At 42.4% G+C, this 19,375-nt stretch overlaps 1 protein-coding gene across 1 annotated transcript; it reads right to left on the reverse strand.

Annotated features, from left to right (window-relative positions):
- Nucleotides 1–1,836: 1,836 nt before the first annotated feature.
- LOC139642133 (gastrula zinc finger protein XlCGF57.1-like) lies at nt 1,837–6,820 on the reverse strand. The gene is given in 3 exon segments (XM_071516865.1): nt 1,837–2,374; nt 6,329–6,680; nt 6,757–6,820. Coding segments are annotated over 3 exon segments (954 nt in total).
- Between the last annotated feature and the right edge of the window lie 12,555 nt (nt 6,821–19,375).

Here is a 19,375-nt window from a genome sequence, read left to right on the forward strand (position 1 = left end):
AATGAAATTTATTGTAGTTTATAATCAATTTATCTAATCAAAACACTGTTCTGGTAAACCCATACAGTTAATTGTTCACAACAGATTATTTTGTCTTTATCCATGGGAAAAAGAATAGGCACTTTGTTTAGTAAAATGTGTATGAGCAGCAGTGTTGGGGTTAGGGTTAGTTAGGGTTACTGAAATTTAAATGGGCTCGTTACTCGTTACTGGATTATCCGGTTTGTGATCATTCGACTTTACGGTGGCGCAAGTGAATCAAAAGACGACCGACCTGAGACTTTATTTCTCAAAAGCGACTAGCGACAAATCTGGAGACTTTTTCTGACCATATGAAGCAAAGTTAATGTGTTGAATCCCAAATTTGGCAATAAATTGGTCCGGCTGATGCCGGTTTTCTCTACTTGCTTGTCTAATCCAGAGAGTCACATGATCACAGTGTAGCTCCTCCCTCTGCTGAGAGCAGCGACTGTAGGATAGGGTGCACTTGTAATTGTTAGCGGCGTACGCCGAAACTGGCCCGGGTGGGCGGAGTCAGCACTTATATTAAAACGGGCTATGCCGCAGCGTGCATAACAAGTGCAGCATTATATATTGATATGCAAATTATCGTATGACATCATCTGGCGACTTCTAGCGACTTTCTGAGCTGCTTTCCTTGGAAAAGAGTTGGCAGCACTGCTACCGGTCCGGTAACTCCGCCCACACAGTGAACTGATGCTGATCTGAAGCCTGTGAGGCTTCAATAAATACACCTATCAAAACATATCTATTGTGTTTTATTGTTCCACTACTTACTTTTCATCATAGTGATAATGGGTACAATGACAGATAACATGTGACAGTTGTCTTGTCCCAGCTGTGCCACAGCAACACTAAAATAATATAGCTGTGTCATAAGAGAATTGAAGCAGACATTTAAAAGTAAGGCAAAAGTTACTTTCCCTAGTAACTAATTACTTTTATTATGCAGTAATTGGTAAAGTAATGCAATTACTTTTTGAGAGAAGTAACTAGTAACTATAACTAATTTTCAGTAACTTGCCCAAAACTGATGAGCAGTATTCAGATCTGGCTGCATCCCGAACCACAACACTGACTAGAAGGGTTTGGGTTTCCTCCTGAATGATGGACTATCATGATGTGTCTCTAGTTTCTTGTTCTGTTCCTGCTGAACAGTTCAGCTCAACCAGCAGCTCTGCAGCTTCACCTGCTGCTGCTCTCACCAACACACTTATGGTTTCTGACCTTTGAATTCCAACCAAATGTTTTCCTACAAATCCTGCAACTGAACGGTTTCTCTCCTCTGTGGTTTCTTCAGATATCCGGTATCATTAAAACTTTTACCATAAACTGAGCAGTGACAGGGTTTCTCTCGCTCTAATTTATGTATGACAAAAAATCTGCCTTTCTCCTATGCACACTTATGTGTCATCTACTGTTTGAAATATGCACTTAACCCAGTGTAAACATGGCAGCTGGATGCATCCACAAAACGCATTTTTGTCCCATGAAATGTGTTCCATGTCTTTCATGAAATAGATTTTGTACCACAAAATGGATTTCATGCCACAAAATAATTTTGTGAAAATTCAAATACAAATGAATACATCTACCTAAATTAATTTAAATATAAGCTTACTTTGTCCACAAAATCAAAAGTCACACTCAATTGTGTGCTTGAAATGAAATGTTTCTGTGTTTTCTTAAACAATGAGCTGTTGGATTTTGTATTATGAAAATGCATTGTGCAGCAAAAATCTATTTCTTGCACAAAATTCACAAGAGTTGGCGGCCCATAGTATTCAGATACAGCTACAGATACAACCAGCAGCTTCACCTGCTGCTGCTCTCACCAACACACTTATGTCTTTTCACATGTGTCAGCTGATTGAAACTTTTCCCGCAAACACTGCAACTGTAGGGTTTCTCTCCTGTGTGAACTCTCACATGCCTCTTCAGATTTCCTGTTTCACTAAAACTTTTACCACAAACTGAGCAGCTAAATGGTTTCTCTCCTGTGTGGACTCTCATGTGTGTCTTGAGATTAGATTTCTGAACAAATCTTTTACCACAAACTATGCAGTCGAACGGTTTCTCCCCAGTATGACCAGCCACATGTTTCCGCAGAATTCCCTTGTAACCAAATCTTTCCCCACAGACAAAGCACCTAAATGGTTTCTCCCCAGTATGGCTTCTCATGTGTATAACCAACGTTCCTCTCTGAGTAAAGCTTTTGTTACAAACTGAGCAGCTGAAAGGCTTTTCCCCTGTATGAATTCGCATGTGTTTACGCACCGCTCCACTCTCAGTGAATCGTTTACCACAAACTGAGCAGCTGAAGGGCCTCCCTCTGGTATGAGATCTAATATGACTTGTATTGTTTTTCAGTGAGTCTAAACCTGACTGAGGTTCTCTAGTCTCCTTCCATTCATCATCACTGTCTGCAGTCTCAGTTTCAGAAGAGTCTGAAGTCTTGCCATCACTAGTTGGTTGTAAATGACTAGCTGGATCTAAGTTCCTGGCTGGTTCTGATACTCCACAGTCCTCTCCATCAGCTTCTGTTTTCATCTGTTCAGTTGAGCTGCTGGCTGGAGGCTCTGCCTCTCTGTTCTCCTCAGTTTGGCTTTGATGAAGCTGTGAGGACTGAGGTTTCTCTTCATCATCTTCACTCTTCACAGGGACAGGAGTGAACGGGAACTCGGTGATATCGGCCTCCTCCGGCCCTCGAAGCCGCTCTCCCTCCTGACTGGTCCGGAGTTCCTCCTGTTCCTCTTTAATGTGTGGGGGCTCTGGGTCCTCCTGGTCCAGACTGGGGCTCCAGTCCTGCTGCTCAGGGGGAACCTCTTCCTCTTCCTCTTCTTCACTGACCAGCAGCTGTGGAACATCTAACAGGAAGGACAAAAATAAGAGAACCAGTTAACTGAAGGTTGTTGGTGGTTGTTGAAGAATAAAACAGGTCAACCATTTCACAATATTTTTACAATTTAGCCTGATTTTTACTGAAGCTATTGAACATTTTATGCATAATAATCTGTGACCATACAGTGTGGTAGAGAATGAGGCTTTAGAGACCTGCTGCACATACTGGAGTCTAGGTATAACAGACCAAGTACATCCCCAGGTTGACTAATTTATTCTCATTTTTTACTGTCACCAAATGAGATTTTAATACACATCTTTCTCTCGCATCCAGTGGCAAAACTGTAGCAGAAATAAAATGGAAATGTTTGCATTATATTGAATAGTATTACATTTCATCGTAGTCACACTGCATCATATCGCTTTGAGACAGGCCTGAAATTAATCGTATTGAATTGTTGCTGCTTGAGATGCATCTTACTTGCATTGAATTGTTGATTCCGTATCAAGATGGATATCGAATCGGTCTCAAGAAGAGAGATACGCACCCATAAAGCATGGAGGTACGCACGTTCATCTTTTTATAAATTCTGATTTTTGCGTGGAAAGTGGCTTATGCATACTTTCTGTCTTTGCATCATTTATATACAGACGGGTCATCCTGGAAGAGACCACTCCCATCAGGATAGAATGTTTCATCATAGGATAAAGGTGATCACTCAGAATAACTTTGTATTGATTTGCAGTGACCCAAAGGAGACAAGTGGACCCAAACCATGCCAGGAAAATGCCCCCCACAGCATAACAGAGCCAGCGGACCCCCTCACTGTAGGGGTCGAGCATTCAGGCCTGTCCCGTTCTCTTGGACTGCGACCCTCCCATAATATCCCTCTCTGTGTAGCTGTGGACGGACTGTTCTTGCTGACAGTCTGGTCACATCCTGCATTGACATTCTCAGTCACCTGAGGAAGAGTTGCTCTTCTGTTTTTTCTTACATATCGCACTAATGCACGAGCATCACGGTCAGAGAATGTGTGATGTCTTTCCCATAGATCTAAATGCAGATGTCACTTAAGTCACTGATCCTATTGAAACACGAGCCAGGTGAGCAGTCTTTGTGACTGAAGTTCCTGCCATCCATCCGCACCCCAATAATGAACCTCTTTCAAAGTCACTTAGATCTTTTCCTCTTGCCATCTTGATCCAAAATCGAGCTCAACTGGGCATGCTCAGCATTTTTATACAAGCCACAGAGCATGACAGGATGTTAGAGTAACTGCAACTCAATCAAATGAAGGCAAAGGACATCAAAGAGATTTGATATAAACCGTGGAATGAAACAAGGTTGCACAATTTCTCCTTTTTTATTTTTGCTTGTTACACAGGTTATGGCTATTCATATTAACACAAATCCATTTAAAGTTATTCAAATCAGAGATGGAGAGATTAAATGCTTGCAGCTTGCCGATGACACTATCTTCTTTTTAAGGGACCAGTGTGAAATGAAGAAAACTATAGAGTGCATTAAAGCCTTTTCTTATGTATCCGGACTATGTTTAAGTACAAAAGTACAACCTTACAACGATATCTGATATACCTGTTGAAGACACTGTCACTTATCTTGGAGTTAGGGTTTGTAAGGATCAAAAGAAAAGGTCTGATTTGAACTTTTTACCTATAACAGACAAAATTAAACAAATTCAATGTGGTTTTTAAGAGATTTATTTATTGGTGGCTGCATACTATTTTCAAAAATGGAAGGCTTATCTAGATTAGTATATACATCTCTTACATTCGATGTACCCAGTTTATTCAACTTTATCTGGAGGAACAAACCTCATTATTTAAGAAAAGAAATGCAATGTTGTGATAAGAAAGAGGGAGGTATGAATGCTATAGATCTTAATTCTTCAAATAAAACCGTTAAAGTTAAATGGATTAAAAATTACCTCCAAAATAAAAGAAGCATCTGGAATATAATTCCAAGCTTGGTTTTTCAAGAAATTTCAGGTTTATAATTCCTTTTGAAATGCCCTTTTGATGTAGGAAAAATTCCAGTTAAACTCTCTAATTTTCACAGAGAAATTTGAAATCTCATGCAGAAGCATCATTTTTCTCCACATCTATATACAATCTGGAACAATATGAATATAAAACAAAAGAGAAAATCAATTTTCTCCCAAATCCTGTCATGATGTTATCTCTATTAAACAATTCATTAATGGTATGGGTGACGTATAAAAATTTGAAGACTTTATAACCAAATACAATGTCTGCATTTATGAATACCAAACCATAACTGAACCCTTCACTTTCTCTTCTAGACTTTAAATTAAAGGGATATTCTAAGCCCTAAAGGCAATAACAAATACTTACGAAAACTTACTCTGGATACCTGTGTTCCTATGCGGCGCTGGGACAGATACTTTGGGATAAAGTCTTCACTGTACCAAATAAATATTGTATATTAAACAAAGTGAAAGAAGTGTCTTATAAAATTATTCAGAGAATTTATCCTGTAAAAACATACAAAGTTGCCTCTGATGACAAATGTGTATTTTGTAATTCTTGCCCTGAAACATGGAAATGTTATGTTAGAGAACTTTGGCGTGGGCTTCAGGACTTCTTATGGACAAAAAAAACTCTGAATGTCAATCGCACAAAAAAGGACATCCTGTTTTATTTTCATGAAGACAACATGGACACTGAAATCTCTTTTATTACCAATCTCCTTATTTTATTGGGAAGATACCCGATTCATAAAACAAAATGGTCAGCAAGCAAACCTTATTTTAATATCTTTGAAACTGAAAGCATATTTTAATAAAATTGAAAAATGTAGGACCATTAGCAAAAAGGACCATTAGCAGACATGATCTTTCATTTATATAATACCCACACGTCACTTCTGTTAGATTTATCTTGAATATCTTGTTCTCGTGTATTTTTGTCATTTGTGTATTTGTATTGTATGTCTATTTCTTTCAATAAATACATTTAAAAAGCCACGGTAACCATGGTAACCATTACGCACCACGTAAACATTCCATCAGCTGTCCGAGCAAGTTACCTAACCTACTGACCCACCTGACAATAGAGGAGAAAAGCAGGAAAAAGGCCAACCTGAGCCAGTGTTTGTTCTGTAAAAAAACAGAGAAATGCCTGCGCAAATGCCATGGTAACCATGGTAACCATGTGAGCCATCTGCCGGACATTTTGGCCAATGATATTTTTGTCAGAAAACTGCACGTTTTACCAGCCAAAAGCTGGCATATACTGGCTAATGGAAACTCAAATTCAGATCTGGCTGCATACCGAACCACAACACTGACTAGAAGGGTTTGGGTTTCCTCCTGAATGATGGACTATCATGATGTGTCTCTAGTTTCTTGTTCTGTTCCTGCTGAACAGTTCAGCTCAACCAGCAGCTCTGCAGCTTCACCTGCTGCTGCTCTCACCAACACACTTATGGCTTCTGACATGTGACAGTTGACGAAAACTTCTCCCACAAACACTGCAACTGTAGGGTTTCTCTCCTGTGTGGATCATCATGTGTGTCTTCAAATCTCCTTTTTCACCGAAACTTTTCCCACAGGTTGAGCAACTAAAGGGTTTTTCCCCTGTATGAATTCTCATGTGTAAACTTAATGCTCAACTCTGCCTGAATATTTTACCACAAACTGACCAACTAAATGGTTTCTCTCCTGTGTGGATTCTCATGTGTCTCTTCAAGTCTCCTTTATAACCAAAACCTTTACTACAGACTGAGCAAGTATATGGTTTCTCCCCAGTATGAATGCGCATCTGTGTCAATGTCTCTGTACTCTGAAAACAAACTGAACAGCTAAAAGGCTTTTCTCCTAAATGACGTCTCGTGTGAAATTAATGTTCCACTCTGAGTGAATCTTTTGCCACAAACTGAACAACTAAAGGCTTTCTGCCCTGTATGACTTCTCATGTGTCTCTGCACACTGTCCTTACGGACAAATCTTTTACCACATTCAGAGCAGCTAAAACGTCTCTTGCCAGAATGAGATTCCCCATCACTTACAAGGACTTCATTGTTTTTCAGTGAGTCTAAACCTGACTGAGGTTCTCTAGTCTCCTTCCAATCACCATCACTGTCTTCAGTCTCAGGTTCAGAAGAGTCTGAAGTCTTGCCATCACTAGTTGGTTGTAAATGACTAGCTGGATCTAAGTTCCTGGCTGGTTCTGATACTCCACAGTCCTCTCCATCAGCTTCTGTTTTCATCTGTTCAGTTGAGCTGCTGGCTAGAGGCTCTGCCTCTCTGTTCTCCTCAGTTTGGCTTTGATGAAGCTGTGAGGACTGAGGTTTCTCTTCATCATCTTCACTCTTCACAGGGACAGGAGTGAACGGGAACTCGGTGATATCGGCCTCCTCCGGCCCTCGAAGCCGCTCTCCCTCCTGACCGGTCCGGAGTTCCTCCTGTTCCTCTTTAATGTGTGGGGGCTCTGGGTCCTCCTGGTCCAGACTGGGGCTCCAGTCCTGCTGCTCAGGGGGAACCTCTTCTTCACTGACCAGCAGCTGCTGGACGTCTGGAGGGAAGACTGAAATACAGACATACAGCCATTAAGGAATACCGTGATTGTATGTTAATCCAAGCTCAAGCTAAATGTTGTCATCTGGAGGAAACAGGTCCATCACACCAGGGGTCAACACCATGGCCTTGTCCCCCTCCCCAAGGGACAAGGGATGTGGGGAGGCTCCACAGAGGCAAGGCATCCGCCCCAGGGTGCAAGAGCATGTCAGCAGAGGTTTTCCAGCCCTTCCTCCACCTGTCCCTTAATTTTGAGAGGCTACCCCTACTATGGAAAACCTCCTGCCTTGTCCCAGTGCCTATGAAGGGATGTTCCAGTGTCCTCAAAAACTATAGACCTCAGGCTGGTGCTGCAGCATTCAGACCCCTGGTGAACCACTCTCTCAACCCCCTCTGATTTTCATCTCAGGCCAAAATAGGCATGGGCAATGCCATCATATACCACCTCCACAGGGTGTTCCCACCTGGAATTCCCACCGGGAAGTGTGGTGAGTCATGTTTTTGGATTTCCCAAGTGCTTTCAACCCAATCCAGACCCTTCAGCTCAAGAAGAAGCTCAGGGTGATGCAGGTAGACAACAGCATGGTGTCCTGGATTATGCATCTAATTTAGAGGCTGCAGTTTATCTGCCTCAGGAGCAGTGTGTCAGACGTGTTGCACTTTAACATGGGGGTTAGCATTAGCTCCATGGAACTACACTGCCGCCTTTCCTAACACTTTCTACATCTCAAATTTCAGATTCAGCTCTGGGTCATGCCACCTCCATTAGTTCTCTAGCGACTCCACTAATGTGGGATGCATCAGTGAGGGCAATGAGAGGAGGAGAGCTTGATATGGTGGTGCAAGGAAAGGTGGCTCAACGCCAGCAAGACCAAGGTTTTCCAACTGACTCCCACCAAATCCAGGGCAAGGAGGTGGAGATGGTTCAGTCCTACAAGTAGGGCTCATATCAACAACAAACTGGACTGGACTGATAACATGAAGGCTCTGGACAAGAGAGGATGGGTAGACTCTTGCGGAGGCTCAGGTCTTTCAATGTAAGAACAGACTACTCTACATGTTCTACCAATCAGTGGTGGCCAATGCATTGTTCTTTATGGCGGTGTGCTGGGAGGCAACATCAAGCCTGGAGATGCAGGCAGGTCTATACCAACTATCCTGCACAACTTATGCTTTGGACTAATCCATACAGTATTGTTTGGTCAGGTCACGTCTTCATATGCACTTGCTCTCTTTAGGTTCTCGGGGGTTGTGCATTGGAGTGTGTGAAAGTATGTTGACATTAAAACTTGTGCCTGTTAACACAAAATGTTGTGGTAACACAGTGTTGGTGAAGTGTCTACTTTTCACATATATCCGTTTTATACATAGTCAAGCAGGACGGTGTCATATCAGATCCCATTACTGACCAGCCGCCTGCCACATGGTATATTGTCACAAATTCCTCCAGGGTTTTCCATTGTCTGGATTCAGACTCAAGATGCTAACAAATGTACATTATACTGCAGCAAAATGTTAAAGCTGTTCAGGCTAGAGAGAACGTTACCTAAAGCTTGTTTCTTCCTCCTTTGGATCAAAAGATGTAGACAATAAAAAACAGCCAATTAGGACAGAGGGAGTGTCATTAATGACACCACTAATCAATAGAAAGTTTCTACTGGGTCCGACAAGCCATCACTGATCTCAATGTGGTTCCAGAATCAATAGATATACACAACCAAAAAACAGCCAATCAGGAAAGGGGGAGGGGCTTAAATTAAAAAAAACATTTAATAGGAAACTCTCCTGAGTCCAACAAACCATCACTCGTGTCAATGTGAGTTAAGGATCAATAGATATACTGAAGATGGTGAAAAGCAGTAAAAATTTTGTTCAAATTTCTCAGACAGTCCGATCATTCATGTCAGTGCAACTTTGGGATCAATAGATATAGTTGATCAAAAGAGAGCCAATCACAAAAGGGGGAGGGGCGTAAATTACAACACTAATCGATAGGACACTCTCTGGAGTCGGATGATCCATCACACATTTCAACATGGCTTCAGCATTGCTCTCATGAGTTGAATAAATTGTCACTAAATGCAACTTTGAGATCAACAGATATAGAATATCACACATCTCAATGCAACTTCAGGATCAATACAGCCATCAGGAAAGGGGGAGGGGCTTAAATAACCAATCGATATGAAACTCTCTCCTGTCAAAGTCTGACAAGCCATCACTCATGTCAGTGCAAGACCGAGATCAATAGATATCCATGATGAAAATCAGCACCACATTTTTGGAAACTTTTGGAACCAACAGACCGACCTGTACAAGCTGCTGGCAGCTAAAAAACAAAGACAACAGAAGTATATAATAATAATAAGTTTATTTATATAGCACCTTTCAAGAACAGACGTCACAAAGTGCTTCACAACAACACAAAGAACAAAGAAAGCAAAAATAATAAACAGAGCAGCAGACAGTAAATGCAGACATCCAGCTAAAAACACAAGACATCACAGAAAAGGATAAAGAAAAATTAAACAAAAGCAAGTCTAAACAAATGGGTCTTGAGCTGCTTTTTAAAAGTGTCCACAGTGTCCACTGATCTTAAGACCAGCGGGAGAGAGTTCCAGAGTTTAGGAGCTACAACCTCAAAAGCACGGTCACCCTTTGTCTTCAGCCTGGAGCGAGGAACAAACAACAAACCCTGGTCAGAGGACCTCAGAGTCCTACTGGTACTATGAGGCTGCAGCAGCTCTTTAATGTAAGCAGGTGCCTGATCATGCAAGGCTCTGAACGTGATAACAAGAATCTTGAACTGGATTCTAAATTTGATGGGAAGCCAGTGTAAGGACATCAGGATTGGTGTTATATGAGACCTTTTGGAGGACTTGGTAAGAAGCTTGGCAGCAGCTTTTTGGACCACTTGTAAACGGTTTAGGGACGTGTTGCTAAGACAGGTGAAAAGAGAATTGCATATATCCATGCAACCAGGGAGATTTCTCACTAGAACAAGACTAAGAGTCTAACAGCCCCGTGACGTTGAATTCTGTGGAAGCGTCTGCCAGGAATCGAACTCTGGTCTCCCGCTTCAGAGTCTGCAGTCCGACTCCCTGCGGCCCATGTGACCCATAATGTGGTGAACAGACCAGCCGACAAAGCCACCGATAGAGGCTCTGCTGTCTAAGGCCGGGTATTGGCAAGGACCTCACGATACGATACGTATCACGATACTCGGGTCACGATACGATACGTATCACGATACATTGCGATACAATACATATTGCGATACACTGCAATACTCTACATAATTTACTGAAAATTTAAAAATAGAGCTGAAAATACAACTTGCTGTGTACAACCTGGGTAACCTAATAATGTACATCACATTATATTGATAACTCAGCGGGCAAATTAACTAGTGTTTACCATATGCTTGAAGCCGGGGTTTTCCACTACGCTATACGGGCGCAAATCTTTACAAATAAAAAGCACCACTGACTCCGTAATCTTCTGTGCACGAGCTGAGGTGGATGGAAGCTTGTAGGTTGTACTATCCAGTGTAGTTTGCCTTGGGTCCACAGGTTTCCGATGAGGTTGCTGTGCTATTTTATCTGCGTGGTGTCTTGTTAAGTGAGATCGCAAGTTGGTTGTGTTTCCTGAATATTTTATTGTAGTATGACAAAGCTTGCAAACGGCATTTGTTTTATCTAAATCATTACTCCCGGTTTTGTTTTTAAAGCCAAAGTGCAGCCAAACGTCGGCTTTGAAAGATGAAGGCACTGCTCTAATATTTTCCGCCATGCTCCCTTCTGAAATATTGGCACTAGCCTACGAGCCCAACAGAGACATCTACAGGAGCGGAGGTCGTAGGCTATTTGATCACAGGGATTTGAGGGAAATTTAAGGACATTTTAAATCTGTGTAAAACATGAATAATTTTTTTTAATGTATCGATACGAAGGGCTGGAAAATCGATACGGTATCGTGGAAAAAAATATTGCAATACTCAGCTGTATCGATTTTTTTGCACAGCCCTACTGCTGTCGCGGGGCTAAAAATAATGCACAGAGAAACAGTTATATTTTTAAGACCTCCATTTACTGGCAACAATTTCAGTTTGGACCAAGTTTACACAGTAGTGAGTTCAGCTGGGCTGACCCAAGCTAAAATGTGCTAGCTTTGCGCCCTGTAGGGTTCAAACAATGCACTTGCTATTAATGAGTACAAAGATAGTATCTGATGTGTCAGCAGCAAATACTTCCTTCATTACAGAAATCCATTCATCTGCCTCCAACCCCAATAAACTGTTTTCCACTTTCTCATCTCTCCTCAAACCACCCCGCCCCCCCCCCCTCCCTCCCTCTTCCCTCTCAGCTGATGATTTTGTCAACTACTTTGCCAAAAAAATAAAGGTGGATGACATCTGCTGTTCCTTCCATCATCCGGACACTAACAATACGATTCCTTACTTAAAACCTCCCTCCCCACTCCATCTTTGCTCTTGCTTCCTTCTCTCCCCTCTCCCCAGAAGCTGTCCTCACACTTGTCGGGTCCAACCAAGCCTCCACCTGCCCCCTCCATCCTACCCCTTCCACTCTTCTCGAAACCATCTGTACTGATCATTCCCTTCCTCACTACCCTTATCAACTCCCCCCTGTCCTCAGGCCTTGTTCCAGCTGCTCTAAAGACTGCCAGAGTCAAACCTCTACTTAAGAAACCTTCCCTCTACCCTTCTGCTACTCAGCACTACAAACCTGTATCTCTCCTCTCCTTTCTATCCAAAACCCTTGAGTGAGCAGTTTCCAATCAACTCTCTCTCTCCATCTCTCCCAGAATGACCTCCTGGACCCTCTTCAATACGTTTCAAGGCTTCTCTCTCTACCCAGACTGCTCTCCTTGCTGTCAGGAGACTCTCCACACAGCCAGGGCTTCATCTAGCCCATCATAGCCCCTCCATCGCTACGTGAATTCAGAAGTCGCTCATCCCAGTTAAGACTCTTTTCATCCTTGGCACCACAATGGTGGAACAAGGTCCTTCTGTCAGAATGGTTGAATCATTACCCATCTTTCACCGGAGAGTGAAGACACATCGTTTCAGGTTACAGCTGGACCCCACTTGAATTAATCTATCAAACATGTAACAATCTTCTTCCCCTTCTACTCTTAATTGAAAAAAACATGCTACTTATTCCTTTTGAAGACTTAGCTGATGAAAACTGTGATATACGGTTGGTTTCAGTACTGTTGACAAAATGTCATTATTGTGAGTCTGGATAAAAGCATTTGCTATATCACATAATGTAATGTAATACAGACTTTGGCTTTCATAGTGAATGTTAATAATGTGAAAATTACATTTTACTTGTACAAACCTGCCATGTGTAAGTGTACTTTGGAATTCAAAACAGCGTTCAGTTGCTTGCGTTGATTTTTCTCCTGTTTTGAATGAGGAACTTCCTTCTTGTACTCTGCTATTGTTCTTTCAAACAGCAGAAATATATCTTCTACAGCCGCAGTTAGTCGCTGGCTGACCAATACTCTAGACATTTTCAGAGAATGATAGGAACTTGCTCTCCTGAACTTGTTCCTGACAGACAAACTTGGTCCTTCAGCTCTCCGTCTCTTCTTTGATTTCAGAGAGTCTAAACCTGACTGAGGTTCTCTAGTCTCCTTCCATTCATCATCACTGTCTTCAGTCTCAGGTTCAGAAGAGTCTGAAGTCTTGCCATCACTAGTTGGTTGTAAATGAATAGCTGGATCTAAGTTCCTGGCTGGTTCTGATACTCCACAGTCCTCTCCATCAGCTTCTGTTTTCATCTGTTCAGTTGAGCTGCTGGCTAGAGGCTCTGCCTCTCTGTTCTCCTCAGTTTGGCTTTGATGAAGCTGTGAGGACTGAGGTTTCTCTTCATCATCTTCACTCTTCACAGGGACAGGAGTGAACGGGAACTCGGTGATATCGGCCTCCTCCGGCCCTCCAAGCCGCTCTCCCTCCTGACCGGTCCGGAGTTCCTCCTGTTCCTCTTTAATGTGTGGGGGCTCTGGGTCCTCCTGGTCCAGACTGGGGCTCCAGTCCTGCTGCTCAGGGGGAACCTCTTCTTCACTGACCAGCAGCTGAGGAACGTCTAACAGGAAGGACAAAAATAACAGAACCAGTTAACTGAAGGTTGTTGCTAATTTTACATTTAATAATCAAAATTCGACCATGCTTGATTCTCTAAGGAACCCTAAAAACTCCTCCAGGACCCCAGTTTGAAAAACACTAGCAACCTGATACTCACAGAGTAGTGCTATCTCTCTAGCAATGGTACCAGTCTCATTGCCTAATAGCATTATAAAATTATTAATTTTACTGTCTGTTTAGAGCAGAAACAGACAAATATGTAAACATTGACCTAATGTATAAATACTGTATATTATCTTAAACATGACAATACCAAGGCAGGCCAAAGTTAGCTCTGATGGCAATCTACAATTTTGTAACCTGCTACCATGCCCGCCATCTTCTCTGCATCTACATTTCACTCAATTAAGTTTTATTTTCCAATTAATGTTGAATGGGCGAACTGGGCGAATGTTGACTGGGTGATGGTGTCTGATGATGAAAGACCCGAAACACCCAATAACCCCAGGTTACATCACTGATGACATGTCCAAGTGCATCAGATGTATGTATCAACCATGCCCACCTGGCCAGGCCAGTGACATTTATTTATTTATTTTATTTAACCTTTATTTATCCAGGTTAGCCTCATTGAGATTAAGAATCTCTTTTTCAAGAGGGACCTGGCCAAGAAAAGCAGCACAAAGTTACAGACGTTCAGGAACAGACTGGATGACTACCATGAATAGAGTGGTGACAGCTGGAGAGACAAGGCAACTGGGGTAGGAAGGGTTAGCAACCCAACCTGCATCTTCTGAGAGGAAGAACCCACATCAGCTACGGAAAGTTGCAAAGGAACATAATCCCAGGGGAGACTGAGAGGGGGGAGAACAAACTAAGTGGATGAAAAATATATGAAACACCAGCGCATCTGTAATGTCTTTCCACCGGCGCTCCTTCTTGTCATATGGGATGTCACAGGAAAAATGATGCTGCTAATGTTAATGCCGCACACTTCTCCACTCGGCTGCTGCCTCAGTCGGAGATGCTGGAATAAATTTGTCACAGACTTTAGACAAACTTTACAACGGACAGTGCTTCGCTCGACGTCGGACGTTGCAAAACCAAACCGCTTCCAAACGAGCTCCTCACCTGTAGGAGCGCGTGCTGCCGTCTTGACACTGTGTTTGTGTCTGAGGGGAAACCTCGGTGGGCGTTGTTATCGACTGCGGAAGCTCAGGGAAGCGGTGGAAGTGGTGGGGCTGATCAGAGAGCGATCTGTGCATATTTACCCAGGTTAAAGTGAATCTTGATTTTCATTTTTACACATCATCCTAAACCATAAATTCGAATTAATTGATAAAATCGATTTATCACCCAGCCCTAATTGACGGGTCAAGTGGCCTCCAGCCTGTAAGGAGAAAGCGTGGCTGCAGTTTGATGATGATGCAGAGATCATCCTTGAAGCAGCAGCCAAGGGTGATGCAGACAGGAAACTCCAGATGATGACAACCATCATCATCATCAGCCTTGCTGTCGAGAGGTTTGGTACAGTGGAAAAGCGAGGTTCCAAGACCTCCTATGTAAAGAACCGTAGGGCAGAAAAGATCAGCCAGTTAAGGCAGGACCTGCGGGCCCTGACACGGCAGTTCAAGGAGGCGGGAGAGGAAGAGAGGGATGCACTGGCAGAACTTCGCAGCATCCTAAGGAAGAAGCTCAATACTCTGCGCAGGGCAGATTGGCACAAAAGGCGGGGGGGAAGAGAGGGCCAGGAAACAGCCTTCCTTCATTGCAGAAGTGGCCACCTCACTTGTTCTATAGAGGAGATCGACCATCATCTCCATAACACCTACAGTGATGCTGCGAGAGAGGAGGACCTAGGCCACTGCAGAGCCTTGATAGACCCACCTGTACCTACCACTGACTTCAACAGCAAGGAGCTTGGTTGGAAGGAGATCCAGGAGGTCGTCAAGGCTGCCAGGGCCAGTTCAGCCCCTGGACCCAGCCGAGTGCCCATCTCCACCAACTGTGGAAGATCCTGAGGGTTATCTGTAGGAGGAGAAAGGTACCCCAACAATGGAGATTTGCAGAAGGTGTCTGGATTCCCAAGGAGAGAAACCCATCAAGAGTCTCGGCAAGATGTTTGATTGCACTCTGAAGGACTCTGCATCCATCAAGGCCACGAATCAGCAACTGGATGCATGGCTGACAGCAGTGGACAGATCAGGGGACTGTTGACTGCTGAGGGCTTCGAGAGGAGCATTGGCCACTCAGCAGGTGGCTGGCCCCGCCACGAAGCCTGAGTAGCATCGCTTTGTACAGGCAGAAGAACAAACTGAAGCTCCCCATGAGCAGCCTGAGTGAGGAGTTCATGGTTACCCGTGCAAGAGAGGTGCTGCAGTACAGGGAATCCAGCGACCCTAAAGTCTCCCAGACTGGCACTGAAGTGAGGACTGGGAGAGTGCGGTATGCAGTGGATATTGTCGATATTGCGTCAATATTGTAGGGATGACTACTGGTGCTTTCACTTGGACACAAGCCGGGACTTGATCAATCCCGGCTGGGTCGCCAGGGCGAAGGTGTCTGATGATGAAAGACCCGAAACACCCAATGACCCCAGGTTATGTCACTGATGATGTGTCCGAGTGCATCAGTATGTGTATGTATCAACCATGACATTTTCATATAGTATGTCTATTTTGATACTACTGCCGATATCGCTATTGTGATATCACACAATAGCAATTCAACCTATGCCAGTTCATGAAATCTTTTGTATTTGCTTTTAAATTTCTAAACAACATGTAGCAATTTCCTGGGGAAAATACTATGCCACAGAGGAAGTGATTTGGTTTATGTTTATGGAAGCAGCAACTGTATTTATTTATATTTTTATTGAAAGTATCAAAATCCTGAATTATGAGAAATTTCCACTGTAGCATCTTGAGACATTTTGCTAATCATGAGGCAGGGCCATAGCAAATAGGCAGAAAGTGTAGTCCCACATACCATGTTTAGGGGGTCATAATACAATAATGCTGCAGTAATATTCCTCATAATTATGGATTTTGCTACTCTGTTATATTGTCTGTAACGCCTCAGTGTCGGATTCTTGAGATGTTTTGATAGTCAAGAGGTAGGGCCATAGCACATAGGCACAAATATTTTCTTAAGTTGTCAATTAAACTATGAAAAACTGAAAAAAATCGAATCGTCCCAAGTCAGCCCAGTCAGGCCTGTGATGCAGCAGCTGAAGCCCAAACCAGAAATCACAAAGTTCCTATTTAGAAGGCATAGCCTGGCGGTCATTCTATTTTCTTCTCAGAAACAGAAATAAAAAAATTAAAAGTGAATTGTGATCTGATATTAATTTCAAAATCCAATCAAATGAAAAACGGACATAAAAGGCATTTTCCGTTTTCCTGGTCAGAAACGGAAACAGAAGAAGCCCGTTTTGGGACTGTAGCCACTGCTACAGGAGAGAGAGAGAGAGAGGGGGGGGGGGGGGCAGAGAGAGAGAGAGAAAGAGAGGGGGGGGGGGGACAGAGAGAGAGAGAGAGGGGGGGGGTCAGAGAGAGAGAGGGGGGAGAGAGAGAGAGACAGAGAGGGGGGGGACAGAGAGAGACAGAGAGAGAGAGAGGGGGGGACAGAGAGAGAGAGGGGGGGGACAGAGAGAGAGAGAGGGGGGGCAGAGAGAGAGACAGAGAGAGAGAGAGAGAGAGAGAGAGGGGGGGGCAGAGAGAGGGGGACAGAGAGAGAGACAGAGAGAGGGGGGGCAGAGAGAGAGAGAGAGAGAGAGGGGGGGGGCAGAGAGAGAGAGAGAGAGAGAGAGAGAGAGAGAGAGAGAGACAGAGAGAGAGAGAGAGAGAGAGACAGAGAGAGAGAGAGAGAGAGAGAGAGAGAGAGAGAGAGAGAGAGAGAGAGAGAGAGAGAGAAGGCGTTGTAAAATAATGTAAAAGCGGTGAGCTGTCACTGTACTGAGATCAGTGCAGTAAGTCTAATGTAGAAAAACCTTCTACAAACCCGCTTTGTCGATCTGGATCTCAGGCTTCAGAACATCTTCCAGCAGCCTGCGTTGGCGATCAATCTCTTCTTCGTACTCTGCTATCGTTCTTTCAAACAGCCCAAATATCTCTTCAACAGCCGCAGTTAGTCGCTGCTTCACCGACGCTCTCAGCTGACGGACTGAACACATTTTCCACACGGCGCGTGGACACGGAAGTCTCTGCTACTTTTTTTTTTTTTTTTTTTTTTTTTTTATTGAACAAATCCATGTACAAACCTCATGGCTTTGAAACCATCACAATAAATCAATAGGATCAGGTGCTTACCAAAGACAGAAAAAAGACAAGTCAAAACAGAAAAGAGATTACAATAATAGTACATATAACAAAAAGAAAAAAAAATAATAATAACAATAATAACTTAAAAGGCTAGGGCTTTTTTTTTAAATCATATTCTTCTATTAAACTAAAAAGTTCCAATGCATTTTTACTTTTCATGACTTTAAGGGCTTTCATGTAAGAAAGAAACTCATTGTGGAAGACAGTAAACTTAGGTCTCACTTTCATATACTTGGATTTGTGTATATAAAATTTTCCAAGAATAAGAATGTTATTAACCAGAAAGTCATCTTTTCTATTGTCCATGACAAGTCCATAAACAATGTCCTTTTGAGAAAAGTTTTCAAGTTGAAAAACCTTTGGGCAAAGCCAGTCGTGTACATCAAGCCATAAAGCTTCAGAATACATACACTGGAAAAATAAATGATCAGTAGTTTCAATATCATCACAAAATACACAATTATTGGTTTCAATTCCAAAACGCTGTCGTATCAAAAAACTGGATGGATACACTCCATTTAAAATTTTAAAATGGATTTCTTTGGCTTTGGGAGTTATGGGGAATTTTAAATATTTCGTTCGTAACGTGTTAACAGTACTTTTCGAATAGATTTGTAAAATCGAGTTTCTGTAAGATACTATAGGGTATGAGATGTTATCAAACATATTTCTAATTGTTTTGTTTGGGATTTTGACTTTAAAGTCACAGCCTCCAACTAAAAGTTGTGGGAGACAAGTGATGATAGGAGTGGAATTGGTTAAAATTCCTTTAATTAAACATAGGATAGAGTGAGGGAGGGCTTTAGTTATGGATTTAAATATGTTACGATTGCCAAATAAATCATATCTAAGGCAGAAATTCTCATATGACATGATACAGCCACTACTATCAACTAAGTGAATCACTGACCAAATACCTTTGTCCATCCAGCCCTTGTTGAACAACGATTTGTTTTTAACCGTAATATATCTGTTATTCCATATCGGTGTATTGTGTGGGGTAAAATTATGATTGTATAAGAGTTTCCAATATAAAAGGACCTGCTGGTGAAAAAGGGATAATTTAATTGGGAGTCTTTGAATAGTGAAATCACATTTAAGTAAAAATTCTATACCCCCTAATTTCTTGAATATTTCTCTGGGGATATGGTACCAAAAGTTATTATTGTTCAGAAAAGATTTTAACCAATTAATTTTCAAGGTTCCATTCATAAAATCAAAATCAATAGCTTGTAGGCCTCCATCTTTGAATTCTTTGGTCATCTCTGCTCTCTTAACATAGTGGATTTTCCTTTTCCAAATATAATCAAAATTAACCTGATTGATTTTTTTAATAGCTCTATTAGGAATAGCAATTGAGTATGCCGGGTAGATACACCTTGAGATGCTTTCCATTTTAGTCAAAAAGATTCGACCCAATAAACTAATGTCTCTCAATAACCATGAGTTAAGTCTAGTTTGGCATTCATCTATTACCTTCCACACATTCATATTTTCACTTTCAGTTGAGTCTTTAGATA

Source organism: Centroberyx affinis, unplaced genomic scaffold (genome assembly GCF_046629955.1).
Source record: "Centroberyx affinis isolate AG114_WGS23_722 - 3 ecotype Tasmania unplaced genomic scaffold, CSIRO-AGI_Caff_v1 ptg000434l_1, whole genome shotgun sequence".
NCBI lineage: Eukaryota > Metazoa > Chordata > Actinopteri > Beryciformes > Berycidae > Centroberyx > Centroberyx affinis.